The sequence below is a fragment of the Furipterus horrens genome, unplaced genomic scaffold, assembly GCF_987537825.1.
Source record: "Furipterus horrens unplaced genomic scaffold, mFurHor1.1.pri manual_scaffold_15, whole genome shotgun sequence".
Lineage (NCBI taxonomy): Eukaryota > Metazoa > Chordata > Mammalia > Chiroptera > Furipteridae > Furipterus > Furipterus horrens.
In genome coordinates this window covers 5,861,390-5,871,698 of record NW_028327185.1, presented here as the reverse complement: position 1 = coordinate 5,871,698, position 10,309 = coordinate 5,861,390, and the positions used below count along the sequence as shown (strand labels likewise).

Sequence of the window (10,309 nt, the reverse complement as noted above, 5' to 3'; positions counted from 1 at the left end):
CGGGGAGCGGCCCGAAGAGCCTTTGCTGGCTTGGGTCCGGGTTCTGCTCTATGACATCGGGTGCGTGTGCCCGGAAACCTGCGCAGCCTGTCCCTTACCTGGTGGTGCACAGACAGGGCTCGTTCCCCGGGGCAGGGCGCCGACGGGGGCTTCCCGTGGGGAAACGCGTGAGTGAAAGCAGGTGCCTGTCTGCGTGTCTGTAAACCTGGCTGTCCTGGGAGCTTTAGATGTAACAGGCTTGGTGTGCTCAACAAAACGAAGCTGCTGCCAAACGGATGAGCATGTTACTCCTTCCCAACGCTCGCTTTTCTCTGTGAGAAGTTCAGTAACGGTTCTTGTCAAAGGCTGGAAGTTTTCGTTCTTAGGAAGAACTGGAGTTGTCATGCTGGAGCAGCTTTTACTTGACACGCTGTTTTTTTCTTTTTTTTTTTTTTGACTCCCAGACACTGGCAGCCCCTCATGTCTTCTCCGTTGCCCGGGACGCCCCTGGTATCATCTCGGCGTGAGCACGTGTCTGAAGTGGCCCGAAAATGGCAGATCTGCACGTCACTTAGAGCACCGGCCTTCCTGGGCTGCCGGCTGGCAGCATCGGCCTCATGACTTATTTAGGAGCACAGTCCCAGGAGGATGCTTTTTGGTAAACATGGGTCGCCCAGCTCTCCCTCTGAGCTTTGGTTTCCTGTTTCCCATCCTCGAAACGCTGCTCTTTTCCTATTTCGCTTCCATCTCGTGGGCTGACTCCCAGGGCCTTTTCCCGAGGCTGGAGAACGTGGGAGCTTTCAAGACTGTATCCGTTGTGCCAACCCACGCCACGTGTGGGCTCCCAGAGCGGAGCACCTTCTGCCACAGCTCTGCGGCGGCCGACAGCCTGGAGGCCTGCGGCCGGCGGCTCTGCACCCAGGACTGCCCGCACAGGTCTGCAGCCCCGGCCCACACCGCCCTTCTCTCGGCGGGCCTCGGGGGCTGCGTCGGCACAGACAGGCAGGATCTGCGTCCCCGCGCCCCGCACAATGCCACAAGTTTTATTTTCGGAAATCACAAGAATTGCTTTTCTTCTCCTCCTCCGCCAAGGCTGGCGGCATCGTTTACTTTGGCTGTGTGGTTGAAACCCGAGCAGGAAGGCGTAATGTAAGTAGTAGGGTGAGTGTAAGCTTTCCTAGGAGCCTGAAAATCACTTGTAGTGAAGATTATTACAACTTGAACTCCAGACCAGAATGCAGGAAGGCGCTGTGAAATTCACACGATGCAAGGCCAGCTCCTATGTTGGCCTTTCCTACTCAAGTGTACGTTGCAAACATTTTTTCCTACATGCCATCATATTTTTCTCCTTACCATAAAGATGTGAGCCCTCCAAAAGTCTCTATGAAGATGGTCCCATCACAGGCAGACACACTGATACCTGCCTCATGCATTTCCTATTCGTTTATTGAGTGCAATCTTTGTCACCCGTCACAGGCCGAATCAAGACCTGGGGACTGGTAATACAGTCCTGGCTGTTTTCAAAGTTTTGGTTGAAGTTTATATAAATAACCCGCCACTACTAGAGTATAAACCTTTCATTAGGCAGTAAACTCTGTGTCTTTATCGTCCTTGTTTTCCCAAGATGAGATGTTGGCTTGAGTCATAGAAAATGCCCAGTGATGTGAGTTGAATACATGAATAACCCTTCCTCCCGGAAAAAGGGAAAACTTCAGGCCCTTTCCTTCACGGAGTTGCCTCTCTCAGGGAACATGTAGGGAAGCATGAAAAGGGTCTCGAAAGCCTTTATGTCACTGATCCCAGTAGAAAGGCCGTTAGTGACTGTGGTGTGTGGCTTCCTTAATGTCCTTTTCAAAACCAGTTCATGGAATCACATGTTTTTTATTCTGTAATAGTCTTTTAAACCGATACACGGTGTGTCTTCCCTACGTGTCTAGGGCCGATCTGGGATTTGGAATACATGGGCCAGTTTGGAGGCGTGTCTTCTTCTCTTTGGTCTTCCCGCGGGGCGCGCGACTCTTCCTGGCGTGCCGTTTGCATTGTGTGCCCGTGTTGGCCAAATATCTAAAAAGCTTGCGAAACAACCCAGAGAAGTCTTATAATCTCATGAGCAAATAGGACTTAAATGTCTTGGGAGTGTAGTTTTCACGTGCCAAGTGAGAGTTGGCGTATTTTCATTTTTTAAAAAATGTGGAGTGAAAATCATTCCAAACCATCATTTCAAATTCTCTGTCACCCCGTAAGAAAATCCTGTTTTCTTACTGTTTGAAATGTCAGTAAATCCAGCCCACTCGGTTTATGTAACTAGTGGACGGCCTTAAAAAAGGATCTCTTGGCAAATATGGCTAGGACAAAAAAAAAAAAATTTTTTCCCCAAAGGCTGTGTCTCTACCAAATTCATCTTGTGTTGCTCTCCTGTTGTATAAATAAGACAGAGGAGTATTTATAGAGGCCGTAGCACATGGCTTACAGTTCTAAGCGTTCTGTGCTTCAAGGTCATTTCCATTCTCAAAACTAAAATGCCTACGGGAATTGGGGGAATTTCGGGGTGTTTGCACTAGATAAGTAAAACAAACAAAACGGGGATTATCCAATTATTGTTTATCCAGGAGCAGAATAAATCCAGTTCCTAAATATTTTGCTACCTGCCTTCCTCTCACATTCATTATCTACCAAAGCGAGGATGTTTACAAGCAAACAAAATAGCAAGGAAGATAATCAATAACATATTAAGAAATGCATTTTCACTAAGCTTGGGGAAGTAAGCCTGCATTTGGTAAATACATTCTTGAGTCATGGTCAAATGCTAACTTGTATTGTAAATTGAAACTCAAGAAAAATGACTAAAGGCACTTTTTTTTTTTTTTTTTTTCTCTCAGATTGTTTAAGACCTGGAGTCGGGGAGCAAAAACTCTTTTCATTCTAATGACTTAGAAATAATCACCCAATGAAGGGTTAAAAAAATCATAGGAGAATTCCTATAAAGCCTTATTTTTGCTTTATATAAAAACTTTATGCCAGCCGAACCTGTTTGCTCAAAATATATACTTACTCTCATCTTTATCTCTAAATATAGGTACAAAATCTAATAAAATAGCGGCAGTAAAACAGTGACTATTAAGTGTTCTTCACTGGTACCTCAGTACCCAGGGTATGTATGGTGCCGCTTCCTATAAAAGAAATAGCGGAGGAACCGGCGAGTCACTCAGCTAAATGTTAGTCTTGCAGGATGGTCCCACCACCTACATTTGCACCGTGAATGTCTAATAAAGGGTGGCTAGGTTCTTGGGACTGTATTATAAATAAGGATTTTTTTTTTTATTGGAATCAAGCTTGCTCTGACTATAACGGCACTGGGGCACTGGTGCACGGTGCGGCTTTTTGGGCAGAGTTTGGGATCAGATGCGCCGCTGTAAATGCGCGACGCCCCCGCGTGTCTTTCGGTTCGCGGCTGACCTTTGGTCCCTCCTCCTTGCTTCCTAAGGTGTGTGATAGAGAAGACGGTGGACGGGCAGCTTGTGTTCAAACTCACAGTGTCTGAGAAGGAGACCGTGTTTTATTACCGCACAGTCCATGGTCTGCAGCCTCCAATAAAAGTAATGACCCTGGGGAGGATTCTTGTGAAGAAATGGATTCATCTGAGTGTGCAGGTGAGTACAACAGAACGCGTTTAACGTTTGCTGAAACGTAACACTCTGTCTTCCTTTCTTACCTTTAAATGGCCTGAGGTGGGGCCTTTTCGATTTTAAGCCTGTGTGAACGACACGTGACGCAAACCAATATTGAAAAGACTTACTGGTACATCTCACGATATACCAGCGCTGTCCCCCTCGAAACAGCTGGGAGGCACCCCGCAGAAACTTCAGACGACGCTTCCCGGAGAAACATGGCTTCGCGGCATTTCCATTGCATTGGGTTGGTGTGTTTCATTCTGTTCAAACATGTGTGCGCGCTGTCCTGGTGCCCAGAAGTGATGTCACTGGTCACGGCGTGCCGGATGCCCTGCCTGCTTCTCACGGCTGCCTTTTGCAGGTAGCGTCTGAGGATGGGAACACAATGTGGCTGTTGCATGAACATGCTGACCATAGAACTAATGAACGTTCCATGTCACACTCAAAAGGTGTTACATTGTGACTTCAGTTGTTAGCCATGGTTTGTAGTAACCTTAGAAGCTGCGGAAGTCCCCGAGGACTGTGAGATGTCTGTTATTTTATGGTCTCTGGGAATAGACACCGTTTATCCTTCTGTGTCTCCAGGGCATGGAAATGGCCCAGTGCAGGCGAAAGTCCCCCTTGCCTTGCATACCAGAGGCACTGTCTGCAGGTCTCAGTATATGATCTCATAGAGGCATCAAACAGGGGTCCTTGTGATCCCCCTTTGCACCAGGGGACATCTGTACCCTCATCCATGTTATGAAAATAATCTTTGCTTTCTTATATGTTCATGCCATCCAGAAGCGGCCTTCCTTAGAGATTGTGGAGGATGGTGGCTTGGATTTCAGAGTGTATTTCAGCATAGAAATTGTTCTTGATGATTTAAATACACTTTGTCTATGTCTTTGTCGGGCCCTGATTGTGTCTGAAATTGTGCCATGTATTAGCAAAGCAATGCATGTAAGGTCTGAGGAGGAGCATTTAAAATAGAAATGCAGAGAGGTAACCGTGAATGATTTCTCAGGGAAGGTATTGGCAAAGCGATATTCAGGCAGCATTTTATGCCTTATCCACTCAGCTCTTAGTTCGGATATGAGTTTAGCAAAGGCGCTTGGCAGGGAGCAGTATCTCTATGCCAGCAACGCTGGAAGGACCTACAAAGGGGCGGTCATGTCTGATGTCAGGCCGTGGCGGTCGCAGAGGTGGGTTCAATTTGTCAGAGCTGGCCTCTCATTCATTCCACTGTCCGCAGGTAGGGGCCTACTTGGTCCTCTCTCTTGAAATTGTCCATTTCTACCCATAGACTTGTGTAAGAGGATTGGGTTATAAAGGTAAAAATGTGCAAAGAGAAACAGGCAAAGAAAGGGGATCTGCGAAAGATGCCCAGTCAATACGATGTCATAGTTTTTGCATCAACCATGATAAAAGTGATTCCTTTGAGGGGCCTTTGCTCTGCCTCAGCCGTGCACCAGCCGCGTGTGTTGGCAGTAGCGTGTTAAAAGCTTCACAGAGAATGCTGGAAATCCCAGTGTGGAGAGGTGACCACGACTGGGACACTCTCCTGGGGCTAAAATGCTCTCAGCGTGCCTACCGCAATCAGCATCCTCCTTTCAGTACATGTCACATACGGGTCCTTTCCTCGTTTAGGCAAAATTTCTTTATAAATATTTAAATCTTACCCCCCTTTTGAGAAAAGGTTCAAGTACTTATGGTTTAATGAGACCGCTTTATTCATAACTGTTTGAGTACCAAGAGAAAACGTGTCCTTTCCGATTCGTACACTTATTTATTTTTAGATAGTTTTTGGAAGTCCCCCCCCCCCCATTCTATATTTCATATTAAAACTGCAGAACTAAACAGTCATAGCACATTAGAAAAACCATGCAGGTCGGTTGTTGATTCATCTGGCATTTATTGATAGATTGGGGGGTACCCAGCATTCTGAAAGTCTGGCTTCGTTCAAATAAAAAAGGGAGAGCGATTATTTTCCCTAACTTGTAGACCGGCATATGGTTCCTTAAGGGGACACCGGTCTGAACACTTGGAAGATATTACAGAATGTGTAGTAATTCATTTGCTAGATGTTTGATAAGGAATGTGCTCATTCCTGCAAAGTGGTTTTAAAAAGTAGGGGACAGACAAGAGATGGCGAAGGGGAGACCTGCTGCCGGTCCGGATGCTGGGTGGTGCTGAGAGACGTACTTGACCTGGTTTCTGCACTTAGGTAACGAGAGCAATGGCCCGGAGCAACGGAAGGAGGCTCCCTTGAACTCAAGGCAACAAAGCGTGTAGCACTATAGAGTCAGGTGCAGTTTGTCAGAGTGTGGAACGCTCTGGCGCAGGGTTGTCTGGATCGTCCGTGACAGACTTAGCTCCTCGACTGACATCAAGCCTGTCTTTTTATCTGCCTCCCTGTGCTGTCTGGGACCTACACAGAAAGTATTTCAGGGGTAGATTTTTATGGCCAAGATATGGGCAAAGGCAGCTTGCAAGTGGGTTTCACTGTATCACTGCAAAGAACACCGTTTCATATAAAACGTAACTTCCTGTTGCATCGCTATGTAGCAGATCCAAATTGTTTGATCGTGGGATTAGGGACTTTCATTATTGAGAGGCGTAGAACAGAACACATAATTGATAGTCTAGTTCAGTCAAAGTTTGATTTGCCAGTCTGTAATTAATGTGCATGCATATTTTTACTGATCCTCCAATATGGCTATAAATCAATTTTAATTTATATGGTGTGTGTGTGTGTGTGTGTGTGTGTGTGTGTGTAAAATAAACCATATGCCTTTGCTCATGGAACTGCCTCAGAAACCACAATTTAACTTACAAGACATGGTAACATAAAATTAATGGACAAATGTGACCTTACAGCTTACCGCAGACAGTTCACTCAGTATCAGCTTTCTATTAGTCAAATCAGAATTCTCATTTCCCAGATTTGGAAAAAAAAAATGGTTTTTAAATAATTAAAACCCCTGGGCAAAGAAAGGTGCCAGGAGGAGCCAGACCTACTGAACAGCTGAGGTCGAATTTCCTAAACAAGAAATGCCTGATGTGTAGTGATGGAACTAACAGCTTTTATTCAAGAACTAGCATTTTGAAGCTCCAACTTGTTGGAATATGATTAGTTTTAAATTAATATTCATTCAGGGACTTGAATCTGAGATGATTGCCAATTTAAATTTCACTTTGGGGTTTAATATATTGGCTATTTCAAATTATATCAAGCTGAAATTCGTTATGTCGTATTTTTTTTTTTTTTGTCCTAAAACTGGAAAAAAATCAATTCAGTCTTTTTATTATCAAGCAGGGAACACTGATATTATTAGCAGATTTTTTTAAAGCTTAGTTTTTATGTTTAATCAGCACATGCTATAGTTATAAAAGAGACCTCTTTTGATTTCCTTTTAAAAAATGGTTTGGAATACATAAGAGAATTTGCTTGAGAAGTTTGTTACGGATTGGTAGAAAAAAAGCAGTGTAAAAGTATATTTTATTCAATTGAATATCATCATCTAAAAGTAAAACCTCAGAGTTTCCTGTGAAAATACTGCTTTCCCTTAAGCGGTTCCACACACTTTATAGGACCAATAGCATCCAAGACTCATCAGTGTGGTAACCCTATAGTAATTATGCTGAAATTATAGTAAACCAATTACTATAATTTGAAGTTAATGAAATCCAGCCACAAGAAAAGGGTTAGCAATGAGTCTGTTTACATTTTCTGTGCTATTTTGAAGGCTCTCTGAGTCACTGACAATTCAAGAGCCACAGATGATTTCAGCGACAGTAACATAAAAAAAAAAAAAAAACCCAAAAACCAGCAGTTCTAATCTGACACAATGAAGGGACACAAATGCATGGATAAATAAAGTTTTAGGAATCGATACCCAAAGAATAGGAGTTTTGTAATCGGAGTTTGTTCATGAAATATGTTCTTTTGATTTATGTATTCAATCTGAAGAGGGAGAACTATTGATAGTTCTGGAGGGAAAAATGCAATTTAACCAACATTTGTTAGACTAGATAAACCAAGTCTCTCAATTAATCTCTGGAGTGTATGCCCACGTGCACACTTTATAAAGGTATTTCCACGCCTCTATTGATTGAGGGAACAGAAGACGTCCACGCGGCCTTCGGTAAGCGTTACGTGCTGGATTCCCAGCGGCACATCCCCTCAACCCCTGCTGCGTGAAAACACCAACCCGTATCATCCCTTTTATAATTTCCGTTGCTTTCAACTACTTGTGCTACATGTTGTTTTCCCAAGCCTTCTGTTTGTACCCAGCCAACATGGGAAGAAGAATAAAGGGGGGACGCAATGGAAGAGGGGGACAGGGACAGAAAGGCTTTTGAATTTAGGGGGAGCAGACAGAGCCCAAAGGTCTGAGGAAAAGATTCAACCCATGCCATGGTGGTGGAGTGGACCAACAAGCTTAAATTATGGATGGATATCCGTAATTTTAAGCTGTGTGCTTTCTGGCATGCAAATCCCGTATGTTATTCCAAGTAGTTGGCCCAAATCTGTTACACGTGGCCACTTATAGAAAGGAGCTGGGTTCGATGTTTGGGTTGAATGTAAGTCACAGGAAAAAAAAAAAAAAAGTAGCGAAGGAGATGAATTCCGAGGACATACACACTGGAGCAAATGGTGAACATTATTCTTTAATCCCCTAGAATACGTGCAAGGCTCAGGCAGAGCACCTCAAAGTGTGTAGGAGTAGGCTTTTGTAAATATTAAAGAGAAGTGAGACCCCAGAAATTTTGAAAATGGTATAGATAGTGCTTGTATTTTACATTTTAATTAAACATTGTTTTAGGTAAATTTAGTTTCACAGACACTCCTGAGAAGTTATACTGAGCTAGCCCAGGAACGTATCTTTTACCCATTTGTAACATCTTGAAAAACGACAGCGGGATGCCACACCCAGGGTATTGACACCGATAACAGTCCACGTTTTTCCCGTGCCGTTCCATACGGTTGTATCACGTGTGGAGATTTGTGTGTCCATCAGGGTGCAGATACAAAGCAGCTCCGCCACCGTCACTTGGAGGTAATCGTGTCGTTCTGTTACAATCACACCCCCTTGTTCCTTCCTCCTCGGCAGCCCCAGATCGCTGACTTCCAGCAACCATTCATCTGTTCTTCATTTCTGAAATTCTGTCTTTTCACAACGCTGTATCATGGAACACACAACAGGTAACCTTTGACGCTGGCTTTTTTTTTTTTCCCGCTCAGTATATTTCATGGAGATTCATCTAAATTGATGAGCCTCTCAGTAGTTCCTTCTGTTTTTATTTCTGGGTGGTAGTCCTTGGTATGGACGTACCAGCATCTGTTGAACAATTCACCCTTTGAGGGATATCTGGTCTGTTTCCATTTTTCTTTTTTTTGGGGGGGGGGGGCGGGTACAAATAAAGTCAATATAAGCATTTGTATACAAACATATACTTTTTATTTAGCCTGTTAATGTACTTGATTATCCTGATTTTTCCAATATTATACCAACCTTACATACCTGGAATAAATCCCACTTGGTCGTTACAGATAATTCCTTTTTTATGTTGCTGGATTTGATTTGCTAATATTCTTTGAAAAATTTTACATCTAATGTTCATGAGCTATATTGATCTGCAATTATTCTTTCTAGTACTAGCTTTTGGTATTTAATGCTATCCTCATAAAATGAGTTGGAGAGTGTTACTCCTATTCTGTTTTCTTGAATACATTATGTAAAATTGGTGTTAATTCTTTTTAAATGTTTGCTAGAAGTCTCTTCATTTCCTGTGAAGCTTCCTGGCCTTGGCGAGCTCATTTTTGGAGATTTTAAATCAAATAGATTTCTATACTTAATATAGACATATTCAGATTATCTCTTTAATTTTTTTTTTATTTTTGGTTGACATTAGGTAGTTTGTGGTTTCCAGGGAGTTGGTTTAGTTTTTCTATGTTGTTGAATTTGTGACTGTAATATTGTTCATATTATCCTTTATTATAATTTTGTTGGTCATGGGATCTAAAATAATATTCTGTTCCATTGCTGATACTAGTGATGTCTTCACTTTTTATATTTGTTAGTCTTGCTAGAGGCTTTTCAATATTCTTAATGTTTTTGAGGAACAAAAATGTTTGTTCTCTTGATTTTTTTCTTTGGTTTTCCTATCTTAGGTTTTTATCAATTTCAGTCTGTATATGTATTTCCTTTCTTACGCTTGTTGAACTTACTTTGCCCCCCCTTTTTTGTCTAATTCTTGAGGTTGGAACTTAGAGTAATGATTCAGGGCCTCTCCTTTCTCCTAATGTAAGCATGGGGTTTACTTCCGTAAAGAGAAGGAAAACTCTGACTCCAAAACACCTCCGCTGCCTTGCGGCATACCTCTTCAGGGGAAAGGCTAAGGGAGTAAACCCCGACAGAAAATCCGGAGCCGGAGTCCCTAAGGCGGTTTGACGTTGAAGTCAACACCGGCAACTCCTGCGGCGCACCTGAAGCCAAGCTGTATTGACTCCGTCTTTCCCTTGGACCCTTCAGCTGCGAAGAGAGGGGGGGGGTCTGCTGCATGGGCAACAGCAGACCCTCCATATCACCCTGCCCAGGCTCTGTAGCTTCAGCTTCACTGGAGAGGACACTCCAGCGTCATCGTAAGATGTCGATTCAACACGGGAGGAGACA

The 10,309-nt window shown here is 43.4% G+C and overlaps 1 protein-coding gene across 1 annotated transcript in view; it reads left to right on the top strand.

The window, feature by feature from the left end:
* Positions 1 to 643: 643 nt before the first annotated feature.
* USH2A (usherin) overlaps positions 644 to 10,309 on the top strand; it is a 462,824-nt gene continuing 453,158 nt past the window's right edge. The window contains exons 1-2 of the mRNA XM_090263490.1: positions 644 to 1,128; positions 3,464 to 3,629. Coding sequence (XP_090119616.1) covers positions 644 to 1,128; positions 3,464 to 3,629 — 651 coding nt within the window. The remainder of the gene's footprint in view (positions 1,129 to 3,463; positions 3,630 to 10,309) is intronic.